Source organism: Carcharhinus amblyrhynchos, chromosome 1 (genome assembly GCF_965287045.1).
Source record: "Carcharhinus amblyrhynchos chromosome 1, sCarAmb.v2.hapA, whole genome shotgun sequence".
NCBI lineage: Eukaryota > Metazoa > Chordata > Chondrichthyes > Carcharhiniformes > Carcharhinidae > Carcharhinus > Carcharhinus amblyrhynchos.
The window spans coordinates 175,629,835-175,645,346 of record NC_137324.1 but is presented as its reverse complement, the minus strand read 5'-3'; the positions used below and the strand labels follow the sequence as shown (position 1 = coordinate 175,645,346).

The 15,512-nt window shown below is 49.6% G+C and overlaps 1 protein-coding gene across 3 annotated transcripts in view; it reads right to left on the bottom strand.

The window, feature by feature from the left end:
• The window catches only part of bmpr1ba (bone morphogenetic protein receptor, type IBa), a 414,749-nt gene that overhangs the window by 7,535 nt on the left and 391,702 nt on the right, over positions 1-15,512 (bottom strand). For all 3 annotated transcript variants that reach the window (XM_080195685.1, XM_080195693.1, XM_080195675.1), the window contains 3 exons: positions 9,005-9,101; positions 6,732-6,870; positions 4,091-4,283 (listed from right to left, as the gene is read on the bottom strand). In XM_080195685.1, coding sequence (XP_080051811.1) covers positions 4,091-4,283; positions 6,732-6,870; positions 9,005-9,101 — 429 coding nt within the window. The remainder of the gene's footprint in view (positions 1-4,090; positions 4,284-6,731; positions 6,871-9,004; positions 9,102-15,512) is intronic.

Below are 15,512 nucleotides of genomic sequence, written 5' to 3'. Positions count from 1 at the left end.
TGTGGAGCAACGTGGAAAGTGAAAGATAGAGCGGGGAGGGAGAGGGGAGGTGGTCTCTTCTGGGTTAACATCATGCTTTCAGTACTTGAAATGACAAGGAATATTGACATCTCGGCTGTGACATTCAGCCTGTTTCCTCATTTGTTAAGGGTTTAGCTAAAGATTATGTGAGGTCCCAGTGGGTTTGAACTCAGCGATCAGTGCTACAAGGTCACCTGAATGAGAGGCACCTAAAACAAAGCCAATATACTCCAGTGAATTGTGGAAAATCAAGAACACAGATTAGATTTCACGCATTCTGAAAGTCAACTGGAGCCTAGGGAGCAATCTGCATGGCTTTGATAGACTGATTTACTCAGCTCTCTGAGTCCCGGACTTTATCGATCATGATTTAAACTTTCACACCTGTTTGGAATGAACATAGAGCAGCGTGGGGGGGGGGGGAAGAGAGGGGACATCGCCATGGGCGCACCATCACTCCCTTTGAACGATTGCACGAAGTTTGCGCATCGGAGATTGTAAATCACAACATTGTCACCCAATCGGAGGACTTGGGATGGAATTTTCCTGCCCTGCCCACCATGGCAATCGTCGCGGGCAGGACACTGATCATTGAGAGGTCCGTTGATCTCGGACGGGATTTTCCAGCCTTGGGCCAAGTGGGTTGGAAAATCCCCACCCTTCAGGTCCATTGATATCTGAACTTGCCACATTGCAATTATCTCCTCCTGCCTGTAGAGGTGCTGTGGTGCAGGATGGGTACAACACTGCAGCAAACTTGGAAGACAACTCCCATTACTAAAGTGGCCAAAGGAATTTATTACACAAAAAAAAGACAGGAGGAACTTGTACCTGGAAGATTATCTCATAAGTTTATGGATAAATTCTATCCTTGATCTACATGCTTGTCATTGTAAACTTCTTGGGAGTGTTTGTTAACTAAATTAAAGGTGCTTTATTACATTAATTAAAGAGCTCTAGGGTCTTGTATTGAAATAAACAGAATAAGAGTGGGATCTGACTCCAAATAATGACATAGCTGATGACATCTGTTTATTATTTATAAAAGCAAGGATAACATGAGGAAAAATAATATGGCTGTAGGGATACAATGAGCGGAATCTTGTGGTGGCAACAGGAGTATTGGTCGCTGGCTCTCCAGCTGGTGAGAGGACCATGCCACCTCTTTCAGGGAAAGTCCACTCAGGCACCGGACTGGGCAGCAGTGGCCCATGGAACCCCACCCTCTTAAAGATGTTGGCCAATCAGGGGGTTTCAGCCCTGTTGAATGGCAGCTTCAGCTGGCAAACGGTGGCTGCTCCACCTTACAACACCAACCCATGGCCTTGGCATGTCGCTGGAGCCCTGGTCACAGGCGAGGGAGGGCAGGATTGAGGTGGAGGGTGAGGAGGGCCAGGAACAAGGGCCTGGGGAGGCAGTGGGTCCCCTTCCTAATCATACCCGTGGGAGAGAGAATAGAGCCAACGTGTCAAGTCTAGATGATCCTTCATCACAAAGGGTTATTCAGACTGGAAATGTTGGCTCTGTTCTCTCCCCACAGATGCTGTCAGACCTGCTGAGATTTTCCAGCATTTTCTGTTTTTGTTTCAGATTCCAGCAACTGCAGCATTTCATTCTTACCCCATTCCTGATGTTGGGGCCCTTCCATCAGGCACTGAGGGATTGCAGCACTCTCCCTCTCCCTCTCCCCCTCCCTCCCCCTCGCCCCACCCCACTGGGAGCTCACAAGTAACCCCATGAGGGATTTGTCTGCCATGCCTCTGCATAATGTGGAGATGCCGGCGGTGGACTGAGTAAACACAGTAAGAAGTCTCACAACGCCAGGTTAAAGTCCAACTAGTTTATTTGAGAGTAATCACACAAGCTTTCGGAAACGCTGCTCCTTTGTCAGGTATGTGGAAGGTTCAGAACTTTCCACACATCTGATGAAGGAACAGCGTTTCTGAAAGCATGTGTGATTACTCTCAAATAAACTAGTTGGACTTTAACCTGGTGTTGTGAGACTTCACACTATGCCTCTGTATAGCAGGAATCCCAGTGTCAGCAAGGTAAGGCTGTACTGTTGCCCATTCAGGGTCTCAGTTGGGAGCAGGGCAGGAAGGTTGTCCATCGGTTTTGTGCCACAAACTTTATTGGGACAGGAGCCAGAAGGTGCCACCCTCCCATCTAATTAATTGCCTTCCGCCACCAAACTTGCCAGGGGCGGGCACACAACAAAAACCTAATGAGAAATTTGAATTGATCGCAACTAGACCACCTCATTTTAGAAGGGAGATAGAATTATAGAATCCCTACAGTGCAGAGAGCAGCCGTTCGGCCCACTGACAGAGCATCCCTGACGGACACCTATGTCAGACTCCTATTTATTGACTACACCTCAGCCTTCAACACCATTATTCCCACGAAACTCATCTCCAAACTCTGTGGTCTGGGCCTCGGCACCTCCCTCTGCGACTGGATCCTGAACTTCCTAACGCACAGATCACAATCAGTAAGGATAGGCAACAACACCTACTCCACAATCATCGTCAACACCGGTGCCTCACAAGGCTGTATTCTCAGCGCACTACTATACTCCTTATACACCTATGACTGTGCGGCCAAAATCCCCTCCAATTCGATTTTCAAGTTTGCTGACGCCACCACCATAGTGGGTCGGATCTCAAACAATGATGAGACAGGGTACAGGAATGAGATAGAGAATCCGGTGAACTGGTGCAGCAATAATAATCTCTCCCTCAATGTCAACAAACAAAGGAGATGGTCATCAACTTCAGGAAGCGTAAAGCAGAACATGCCCCTATCTACATTAGTGGGGACAAAGTAGAAAACGTCGAGAGCTTCAAGTTTTTAGGTGTCCAGATCACCGACAACCTGTCCTGGATCCCCCCATTCCGACACTATAGTTAAGAAAGCCCCACCAGCGCCTTTACTTTCTCAGGAGACTAAGGAAATTTGGCATGTCCACTACAACTCTCACCAACTTTTACAGATGCACCATAGAAAGCATTCTTTCTAGTTGTATCACAGCTTGGTATGGGCTACCACTCTGCCCAAGAACGCAAGGAATGATAAAAGATTATGAATGTAGCCCGATCCATTACGCAAACCAGCCTCCCATCCATTGACTCTGTCTACACTTCCCTCTGCCTCGGCAAAGCAGCCAGCATAATTAAGGACCCCATGCACCCCAAACATTCTCTCTACCACCTTCTTCCTTCGGGAAAAAGATACAAAAGTCTGAGGTCACGTATCAACCGACTCAAGGACAGCTTCTTCCCTGCTGCTGTCAGACTTTTGAATGGACTTCCCTTGCATTAAATTGATTTTTCTCTACACCCTAGCTATGATTGTAACACTACATTCTGCACTGTCTCGTTTCCTTCTCTATGAATGGTATGTTTCATCTGTAAAGCGTGCAAGAAACAATACTTTTCACTGTATGTTAATACATTTGACAATAATAAATCAAATCAGACCCTATTCCTGAAGTCGATGATAATCTCCTTCATTTTGTTGACATTGAGGGAGAGATTATTGTTGCCATACCAGTTCACCAGATTCTCTATCTCATTCCTGCACCCTGTCTCGTCATTGTTTGAGATCCGACCCACTACGGTGGTGTCGTCAGAAAAAACAGTCGCCTATTCAAAATGGAATTTCTTCCCTCAGAATGTTGTGGAAGTCTCTGCCACAGGGAGTGGTGGAGGCTGGATCACTGGATATAGCCAGCGCTGAGATGGACAGACTCTTGAACTGTGGAGGAACCTAGGGAGTTGACGCCAAGGTCAGAGCAGCAATGATCTTATTGAATGGTGAAGTAGAGTGAGGGGCCAAATGGCCTCCTCCTGCTCCAACTTCTTGTGCTCTTAATTTCAAATTTTGTGTGATAATACACTTGTGAAGCACCTTGCAAAGGCACTATGTAAATGCATCCTGCTTTTGTTTAACACTGGTGGCAACTGGAAGTGGTCAATAACCAGCATCGTACTAATGTCACTGTGCACAGATCACGTGTACAGGAGGACAAATGGTGCAGTTAAGTCTTTCCTGAGCAGCACTGACTCACCCAGGATGTTCTCGTGTCTCATTAACACAGTCTGGTAGATTTCCGTCTCTCTGAACCAGCTTGCCTCTTCCATGGTGAAGAAGACCTTCACCGCAACCTTCTCGCCGCGCCATCTTCCCATCCAGACCTCACCGTACCGCCCTTTGCCAATCTGCTTCACCATCTGAATCTGCTTAGCTATCGTCCTTTGCACCTGGCAGATGTTAAGCATGAACAAGAACATCTTTAGCACGCTGCTGGAGAGATTATTGGTGTACACGCACATCTGTGCGCGAGAAAGGCAGAGTTATATCAGTTCGCAGAGAGTGATTGGCAGGATGGGAGGCAGCTGCTGTGTGAGTGCCCGTGTGAGACTCTGTGTGTGTGTGAGTGTGTGTGTGTATATGTATATGTGTGTGTGTATATGTGTGTGTGCGCATATGTGTGTGTGTGTGCGTGTGTTAGCATAAGCAAGTTGGGGGGGAGGGCAGAGAGAGACTGAGTGAGGACTGAGTGAGTGGGAGAGAGAGAGGGAGTGTGAGTGAGTGAGGGAGCGACTGAGTAAGTGAGTGAGAGAGAGAGAGAGAGAGAGAGAGAGAGTGTGTGTGTGTGTGTGTGTGTAAGTGAGTGACTGAGAGAGAGAGTGAGCCCACATGTGTACTTGTTGCTTAATAAGGGGATCTGGGGCATTGGGGGAAAGGCAGGAGAATGAGGATGAGAAAAATATCAGCCATGATTGAATGGCAGAGCAGACTCGATGGGCTGAGTGGCCTAATTCTGCTCCTATGTCTTATGATCATATAGCGTGCATATGTGTGCACGCAGGTAGGCAACTGGTTATGTGCTGATACACAGACAAAAGATCCCAAACCAGGAACCGATCATTGTCCCAGAATCGTGTCTCAGTGTGAGAGTGCAGATGCATAATGAGTTACTGACTATCACTCAGTATGCCCACTGTAACTGTATCAACTCGGGCCACTATTCAGAGTCAGTCCTGGGGGTGGGGTGGGTGGAGAAGGCCATCTGATAACAAGTCAGTCAACACAGGAGGCTGAGTGGGGCACTCCTGCCGTTCCTCATTCCATCAGTGTCACCGCACTGCACTCGCCACAGCCTGAGAACAGCCTGGGAAACACAGCATCCAATATGTGCACAGCAAGCTCCCACTAACAGCAATGCGATAATAAACGCCTGTGTTCCCTTTAATGGGATCCCGGTTCAGTCATTGATCTTTGAAACAGCGATCTCTCTATGTCCACTCCAGGGGGTGGGCGGGACCTCGGCTTCACGATTCATCCGAAAGATGGCGCCTCTGACAGTGCAGCACTCCCTCAGCAATGGCGTCAGAACGTGCCAGCCTAGGTTACATGCCCAGGTCTCAAAGGGGCAGAGATGAGGAGAACTCATTTCTCTCAGAGGCTGGTGAGTCTCTGAAACTCTCTTCCTCAAAAGGTGGTGGGAGCAGAGTCTCTGAATATCATTAAGGCAGAGCTCGATAGATTATTGATCAACAAGGATGGTGAAAGGTTATTGGTAGGCAGGAGTGTGGGGTGAAGGTTACAATCAGATCAACCATGATCTGACCCAAGGGTGGAACAGGCTTGAGGGGCCGAATGGCTTAATGCAGCTCCTAATTTATACGTAGGGACACAATCATTTTGTAACACTGGAATTTGCCCTGCACATCTGATACAGCCAGTAAGAAGTCTCACACCACCAGGTTAAAGTCCAACAGGTTATTCGGTAGCAAATGCCACTAGCTTTCAGAGCGTTGCCCCTTCGTCAGGTGAGTGGGGAGGTCTGATCACAAACAGGGTATATAAAGGCACACACTCAGTTTACAGAATACAATGTGAGTGGAGATAGCATTAGGCATAGGCTAAAGAGGTGCGTATTGTCTCCAGACAGGACAGTAAGTGAGATGTTGCAAGTTCAGGCAAGTCCAATAGTGTGACATGAACCCAAGGTCCCGGTTGAGGCTGTCCTCATGTGTGCGGAACTTGGCTATCAGTCTCTGCTCAGCGACTCTGCACTGTTGTGTGTCGTGAAGGTCGCCTTGGAGAACGTTTACATGAAGATTAGAGGCCGAATGCCCATGACCTCTGAAGTGTTCGCCAACAGGAAGAGAACAGTCTCGCCTGGTGATTGTCGAGCGGTGTTCATTCATCCGTTGTCATAGCGCCTGCATGGTCTCCCCAATGTACCATGCTTCGGGACATCCTTTCCTGCAGCGTATCAGGTAGACAACGTTGGCCAAGTTGCAAGAGTATGCACCGTGTACCTGGTGGATGGTGTTCTCACGTGAGATGATGGCATCCGTGTCGATGATCCGGCATGTCTTACAGAGGTTCCTGTGGCAGGGTTGTGGTCACCATCTCCACTCACATTGTCTGCACCTTTAAGACTTGATTAGCTGTAGAGGCTCGCATTCTAATCAGTATTCTGTAAACTGTATGTGCCTTTATATGCCCTGTTTGTGATCAGAACTCCCCACTCACCCGAAGGAGCAGTGCTCCGAAAGCTAGTGGCGTTTGCTACCAAATAAAGCTGTTGGGACTTTTAACCTGGTGTGGTGAGACTTCCAACGCCGGCATCTCCACATCACGTCCGACAGATCCACACAGAGTGAAACGTGGCTCTTGTAATACAAGTTAATCACCAGGAGAGGGAGTCCGGAACCGCTGCCTGAACTTTGTGATTGCTCGATAAGATCCTTCAGCGATTCCCCAGGTGGGATGAAGGTTTCATCTTGCTCGATGCCCATGTTGTAGTGCGGCCTGTCCTCCTGTCTCTTATACCTGTATGGAGAGAGAGCAAAGCCTCATGGAACAGGCTGTGATAGCGGGCAGCCGTTATATAAACAGTGTGTTTACCATCCTCCGGAGCTCTATCCCGTCTTCCTAATCTCTTATCAAAGTGCTGCCTTTGTTGAGCATTGAGAACACGCTGACCCCATTTCAGTGAGGATCCGGTTGATGAATCTTTCTGGAGGTGTCTATTTTTCTCAGATTAATGTCAGGCACTTTTCAGAGGGGGGGGGGGCTAATGATAAAACACCTACTGGATCCGACTGAGCTCCGACTGCACAGATTTCCCCACACGGTTTAAACACACTTTACAGATTACTTTTGGGAGGGGGCACAGGGGAGGAAGGGGAACAGGCCACTAGGTGTGAATAAGGGATAACACACACAATCACACCAGCACCCCAACCAGCTTAAAGAAATGCTGCGTTTGTTCAGACAGGGTTAGGGAACATCACTGCAGGAGGGGGTGACAGAGCGAGAGAGCGCTGAGTGACAGCGTCAGGGAGAGGATGGAGTGAGCGGAGGGAGGGGAGTGAGTATTGGGGAGTGAGTGTGGGGGACAGGAGTGAGTGTCAGGGCGGGGAACGAGTGTCGGGGGACGAGTGTCGGGGGACGAGTGTCGGGGGACGAGTGTCGGGGGACGAGTGTCGGGGGACGAGTGTCGGGGAACGAGTGTCGGGGAACGAGTGTCGGGGAACGAGTGTCGGGGAGCGAGTGTCGGGGAGCGAGTGTCGGGGAGCGAGTGTCGGGGAGCGAGTGTCGGGGAGCGAGTGTCGGGGAGCGAGTGTCGGGGAGCGAGTGTCGGGGAGCGAGTGTCGGGGGGCGAGTGTCGGGGGGCGAGTGTCGGGGGACGAGTGTCGGGGGACGAGTGTCGGGGGACGAGTGTCGGGGGACGAGTGTCGGGGGACGAGTGTCGGGGGACGAGTGTCGGGGGACGAGTGTCGGGGGACGAGTGTCGGGGGGCGAGTGTCGGGGAGCGAGTGTCGGGGAGCGAGTGTCGGGGAGCGAGTGTCGGGGAACGAGTGTCGGGGAACGAGTGTCGGGGAACGAGTGTCGGGGAACGAGTGTCGGGGAACGAGTGTCGGGGAACGAGTGTCGGGGAACGAGTGTCGGGGAACGAGTGTCGGGGAACGAGTGTCGGGGAACGAGTGTCGGGGAACGAGTGTCGGGGAACGAGTGTCGGGGAACGAGTGTCGGGGAACGAGTGTCGGGGAACGAGTGTCGGGGAGTGAGTGTCGGGGAACGAGTGTCGGGGAACGAGTGTCGGGGAACGAGTGTCGGGGAACGAGTGTCGGGGGAGTGAGTGTCGGGGAACGAGTGTCGGGGAGCGAGTGTCGGGGAACGAGTGTCGGGGAACGAGTGTCGGGGAACGAGTGTCGGGGAGCGAGTGTCGGGGAGCGAGTGTCGGGGAACGAGTGTCGGGGAACGAGTGTCGGGGAACGAGTGTCGGGGAACGAGTGTCGGGGGAGTGAGTGTCGGGGAACGAGTGTCGGGGAACGAGTGTCGGGGAGTGAGTGTCGGGGAACGAGTGTCGGGGAACGAGTGTCGGGGAACGAGTGTCGGGGAACGAGTGTCGGGGGAGTGAGTGTCGGGGAACGAGTGTCGGGGAACGAGTGTCGGGGAGTGAGTGTCGGGGAGTGAGTGTCGGGGAGTGAGTGTCGGGGAACGAGTGTCGGGGAACGAGTGTCGGGGAACGAGTGTCGGGGAACGAGTGTCGGGGAACGAGTGTCGGGGAACGAGTGTCGGGGAACGAGTGTCGAGGCGGGCAGTATTGGGGAGTGAGTGAGTCTCAGGGAGCTATGTGTGGAGTGCAGAGTATTGGGTCTGATTCAGACGTGGATTCTGCTGTCAGCCATGTGACGGGAAGCATTGACCATGCGGATGGTGATGGAGCGGTGAAGCTATGGAAGGATTTGGAATAAAGGATGTGGACATTCCAATTCCAGGCTGAGGGACAATACAGGTCAAGGTGAAGGAAGAAGTGATGGATGAGTTGGATTTGGTCTGAGTTGGAAGAACAGGGACAGAAGGAACAATTACAATAAAAAAGAGAATGTTTTCATTGAATTAAATAATTGGTCTTCACTCGATTGTGATCAGGATTCGATATCGAAATGGAACAGACCTGAAGTAGCAGAATATGATGAGGAGAGCGAGAATGATGCTACAAATAGTCACTGAGATCAGCAGCGCGATGTGATGGCTGCTTCCATCGACAAAATCTGTGTGAAAACAGAGAGAGTGAGTCAGAGAAAAATACTTTGTGACGCCCAAAGAACATGTTAGAGGCTGCAAACCTTTCATTCAGCAAGGCTCAATCTGCTTCTTTTGTTAAGACTGGGTAAAGATGCACAGTAACATCATTGAGAAATATACTTGTGAAGCATCCCTAATGTAGTAAGATTTCCCCAAACTGTTTCTCACGACAGAGAATTAACAAAAACCTGACACGCGCTCTGACAGGTTACTATCTAATTTATTTATTAGTGTCACAAGTAGGCTTACATTAACTCTGCAATGAAGTTACTGTGAAAATCCCCTAGTTGCCACGCTCCGGCTCCTGTTTGTATGCACTGAGGGAGAATTCAGCATGGCCAATCTGCCTAACCAGCACGTCTTTAGGACTGTGGGAGGAAACCGGAGTACCCGGAGGAAACCCACGCAGACATGGGGAGGAGATGCAAACTCCACACAGACAGTGACCCGAGCCAGGAATCGCACCTGGGTCTCTGGTGCTGTGAGGCAGCAGCGCTAACCAGTGTGCTGCACTAGAAGTTTGAGCAAAGAGACTTTGGGTGGGATTTCACAGCCTCGCTCATCTTCAAACCGTAAAAATTACACCCAAGGTCAACGGACCTTTCCATTGTCCGCTCCCCACCTGCTCCGACTGCCGTGGTTGGGGGTGCTGCGTGGAAGGTAAAACTCTGGCCATTTTGTCACATGCTGCAGGGCTCGATGGGCTGAATGGCCTTTTCCAGCACTGCAGGGATTCTATGATTACGGGGAGAGAGGGGGAGAGATTTCGGCAGGGGATTCAAGAGCTTTGAGCCCAGGAAGGTACCCTACCAATGGTGATAGAGAAAAAGGGGTTAAAATGAGAGGAACACACGGAGAGAACTTTCACCCAGTTAAAGTTTACACATACAGAACCCTGGAATTTCATCTTTAATCTATGTATTTATTATTGAAACACGGTGCAAGTGTTTAATCTACATATTTACAAATACTTCTCTTGGACGCCTTCACAAGCAGTCCTTATCACCAAAATATTTCTCTTCCATTCTGTACTGAAGCAGCCTGCTTGGTTGCTTCCAGTCTGTTATTGTACAAGAAAGATAAGTTTATTTTACACCCTCAAACTATAAAATGCCCTGCTTTCAAAAGGAGTCAGGATGAGCTGAGGTTGCGGTCTAATGCACATTATAGGTCTGGTTAAATGAGACGCACACAAACCCACAACATTTTTTGAGGTCACACCCGTTTCAGGGGAGTCTCTGGTCAAGGGAGTGGCAACGGTACCACCTCCCCCCCACCCCCTGGCAATGCCACCACAATGCTCTCGCCCCCTCCCACAACTGGCCCTGGAACGCCCAGCCCCCACTATGAGTGTACCCTCACCCCTCAGGTGCAGATCCAGTAGTAGCCACTGCACCTGGTGGCGCTGCTGAGCTCCCACCCACCGCTCTGACTGATTGGCTGGAGGCTCTGGATCATAGGAGGTCGCCTGTAATATGGACAACAGCTCCAGTGCAGCCACCTAATTGGCTGCGCCCCCGCACCACCCCCCCCCCCCCCGCCCCCACCTCCCCACACCCCCCTCGCTGTCCCAGGTTCCACCGGCTATATTAAATGGGATTACCCTCCTCCCCCCACCCCACCCCGACCCCACCACTTTCAGTTCTGTTGGCACGGTTCCCGCGCTAAATGCGGCCAATAGCATGCGTAGAAATGACCGGGCAGCTTCCTGGTGAACTGCTGCTGGTGTGGGCCCAGTTCTGAGGCTCGCAAATCCTCCAGGTTTGAAATACACCTGAATCTGATCTGTGACACAGCCAGGTAAAAACTTCCACAGAAGCTGCCCCCTCGTGTTTGAAACAATTTTGAGATGGCAGCCCGGATTTTACCACCACGCCCACACCGCAAGTGACTCACAGAACGGAATTTTCCATTGGCCTCGGGCGGAATTTTACATAAAACACCAGCCGCCGTGTTTTAAAAGAAGCACATTGTTGAGAGTTCCATTTCCCAACTAAAGCCTTTGCGGTATCCCCCAAATTCAATGACAGGAAAGACAGTTCAACTGCATCGTCCAGTCCCTGCTCAGCATCAAGGCAATGATAAACCTAAATGGAGAAGACTCAATCAAGTGGGCACCAAACACATCGAGATGGTTCGTCAGGACCGAGCAGGCCACATCTAGATAACAAAAGACATCTGCGTCAGACTCTTATTCATAGACCACAGCTCAGCCTTCAACACCATCGTTCCATAGAACCCTACAGTGCAGAAAGAGGCCCTTCGGCCCATCGAGTCTACACCGAACACAATCCCACCCAGGCCCGACCCCCATATCCCTACATATTATACCCACTAATCCCTCTAACCTACACATTCCTGGACACCAAGGGGAAATTTCTTAGCATGGCCAATCAACCTAACCCGCACATCTTTGGACTGTGGGAGGAAACCGGAGTACCTGAAGGAAACCCACACAGACACGAGGAGAATGTGCAAACTCCACACAGACAGTGACCTGAGCCGGGTATCGAACCCAGGACCCTGGAGCTGTAAAGCAGCAGTGCTAACCAGTGTGCTACCGTGCCGCCCATCATTCCTACACGATTCATCTCCAAACTTTGTAGGTCTCGGTTCCTCCCTCTGCAACTGGATCCAAGACTTCCTAACCCGCAGTCAGTCATGATAGGTAACGACAACACCTCCACACATGTAACAATGATAAATCAAATCAAAATCAAGATACAGAGGTGAACTCAAGGCATTGGAGGGAGTGCAGAAACCTCCAAGCAATCCATCTACCCAACCCTTCAAGAGGCACCTGCCCTTCATGAGGCAGACCTGCACTGGACTCGCCAGCCAACTCAGAATCCATCGAATTGCAGGAGAACCGAGTCATCCTCCATCTCGAGCGACTGAATCATTGAATCCTTACAGTGCAGAAGGAGGCCATTCGGCCCATCAAGTCTGCACTGACTACAATCACACCCAGGCCCCATCGTCAAACCCCGCTTCCCTCCCCCCCCGACACTCAGGGGCCATTTAGCACAGCCAATCCACCTGCCTCAGAAGGAGAGAAATAAAAGAGTACCCTATACTTCATTATCTTCATCAGTGCTCATGAGGTACATAATCTGCTGTCCTTCAACACTCATCAGCCTCAATGCTGCCAACCAGATCCTGACCGCAAAGGAAATGCTGAACAAGATGAACGAGATGAACCCTACACCCATTGATCTTTCCTGAAATAAAGCTATTAGATTTCCACTTCATGGTAGCCATGAAAAAGTGAAGATGAAGACAGTCCTGGGGGGAATATTCTCTTACTGCTGTCCGTTTCTACTGAAAAAAAAACACAGCCCCTCCGTGTGGTGCACCTTGTTCATCAAAATACTTGCGGGGCAGTTCTTAACCGGCTCAGGCCTCTGCTGGCTGGAGGACCAGGTAAGGGAGTCAAAGGCTAATGAACGTGCTAGAGTCTAGGTTTCAATGGACGAAAATCTCGATACCTAATCATTTCCGAGGGTAGAGAGAAAAGATTGCCCGATCGCTTTCTCCCCAACACCAGCGCAAGGTAAATGGTGTGGACGGGTCTCCGCTCTGTTGAAGCATTAGCTGAAACTGAGACACGGCTCTAGGGGTTTATTTCCCATTTCACTGCTGAACACGCCTGACTGCAAGCTCTCTGACATCGTTTTGTCAACAGTTTAGCATTTATGCCCAGCACTTTATTTCCTTCTGAAACGTGTGGTTTGTAATGGTTTAAAATGTCAGTATCTATCAATTTGAAACACGTTTGTGAGTTGTCGGAGGGCAGGGGGTATCTGCAGCCCTGACATGACAAGGTGGCGGGCATGCTCTGGGCAAACCTCCAGCGATATTACGAGGAAATTCAATGGCTCGCTAGATAACGTGTCTCATACAATTACGCGCAACATGACATCCAAGTTATCCCTTCTGCAGTTGGCAATGTTAAGTGCATAGACAGGAGAATAAAGGCATGTTCAGGCTAATTCTGGACAAATGGTTGCTTTAATCCTGGATTAAAGAATCAGAATCACAGAAATCCTACGGTGCAGAGGGAGGCCATTTGGCCCACTGAGCCTGCATCGACCACAATCCCACCCAGTCTCTATCCCCATGTATGGCCCCCCTGATCTCAAAGGGGCAATTTAGCACGGCCAGCCCACCTAATCTGCACACTTTTGCATTATGTATAACTTAAATCTCCAAGTGATTTCTCTCCCGACTTTTGCCAAGTGAAGTCACACACTGCCGCGTGACCAGTATTAACCAAACCACCTCCCCCGCCACCCCCCCCCCCCCCCCCCCCCTTTTCATGAACAGAAAATGCTGGAAAATCTCAGCAGGTCTGACAGCATCTGTGGAGAGAGAATAGAGCTAATGTTTTGAGTCCGGATGACCTTTCGTTACAATATTCATCTAGAGTGTTGTGTGCAGGTTTGGTCTCCTTTTCTTGCTCTCGAGGGAGTGCTGCGAAGGTTTACCAGGCTGATTCCTGAGTAGCAGGGCTGATGTATGAGGAGAGGTTGACTAGGTGAGGATTATTTTCGCTGGAGTTCAGGCAAATGAGGGGTGGTGGAATCTCACAGAGACTTATAAAGTTCTAACAAGACTAGACAGGGTAGATGTAGGGGAGATGCTCCGATGGTGGGGGGGTCCAGAACCAGCGGCCACAGTCTGAGGATTCAGGGTACACTATTTAGCATGGGGATGAGGAGAAATGTTTTCATCCAAAAAGTGGGTCTACTTGTGGAATTCATTACCAAAGGAAATAGTTTGTGCCAAAACATTGAATGTATTCAAGATGCAACTAGATATAGCACTTGGGGTGAATGGGATCAAAGGTTATGGGGAGAAAGCAGGATTAGGCGATTGAGTTGGAAGATCAGCCATGATCATGATGAATGGCAGAGCAGGCTCGAAGGGCCAAATGGCCTCTTCCTGCTCCAATCTTCTATTTTTCTGTTTCCCCATGTTGCTTTCTCCATAGTAACACCTCGGCCAATCAAATTCACTTTGCCAACCGATCAGCACCCTATTCTCTTGCGGTATAAGCTGTCATGACCATTTGAAATTCGGCATTTTTTGTGTTTGTCCTGATGAGCGCAAGATTAAAAGTTTTGGCAGCCTGTCTCTCTTTCAGCAATGCTAAAGTTTGGAAATCACAATGCGCTTTTTAAAAATCTTCCAGCCTTGGATCTCAAACAATTCTCTTTCTGAATGATCCCTTTGAATTTTAATACCAATACTGGTAGCCTGGTATCCTGTGATTACATCAGAGCTAACCATTAAAGAACACAGATGAGTGGAATTTGGCTGGCATTCAGAGAACATCAGTGCTAAAATCCAGAGATTTTGGATACATGGGCTGAAAATTTCCCATCTCGCCCACCGCGGGAATAGTCCCATGCGGGACAGAATATTTGGCAGACCATTTAAAGTTCCACTGATCTTGGGTGAGAATTTCCAGTGTTGGGGCGCAAGTGGCTGGAAATTCCCACTCATGATCCGTGTATACATGATCCTTCTCCATCTCCGTTTCTTTATTCATTCATGGGATGTGGGTTTTGCTGGCTGGACCTGCATCTATTGCCCATCCTTGAGGACATTGAAAAGTCAACCACATTGCTGTGGATCTGGAGTCACATGTAGGTCAGGCTGAGTAAGGACGGCAGATTTCCTTCCTTAAAAGACATCAGTGAACCAAATGGGTTTTTTTACAACAATCAGCAATGGGCAGCATGATGGCATAGTGGTTAGCACTGCTGCCTCATAGTGCCTGGGACCCAGGTTCAATTCCAGCCTCGGGTCACTGTCTGTGTGGGGTTTGCATGTTCTCCCCGTGTCTGCATGGGTTTCCTCCGGGTGCTCCGATTTCCTCCCACAGTCCAAAGATGTGCAGATTAGGTTGATTGGCCGTGCTATATTGACCCTTGTGTCAGGAGGATTAGCAGGGTAAATGTGTGTGATTTTGAGAATAGGGCCTGGGTGAGATTGTGATGTACATATTCGATGGGCTGAATGGCCTCCTTCTGTATTGTAGGGATTCTATGATACATGGTCATTTTAGTTCCAGATTTTTATTGAATTCAAATTTTACCATCTGCTGTGGTGGGATTCAAACTCGGGTCCCAGAGAATTATTCTGGGTCTCTGGATTACTAGTCGAGCAAAATACTGCTACGCCACTGCTTCCCTTCTACACCTCCCTCAGATTTCTAGCCAAGGAACCAAAGCCACACAGCCTCTGTTCCTTTCAGGGACACCAAGACGGAAAGCAAAGCTTCCTCTTCTAGTGTGTTTTAGTGTTTTTTCAATATTTATGTAGTTTGTACAAGATAAGCGGGACAAGAAAAACTGCAGAGCAGCAGATTT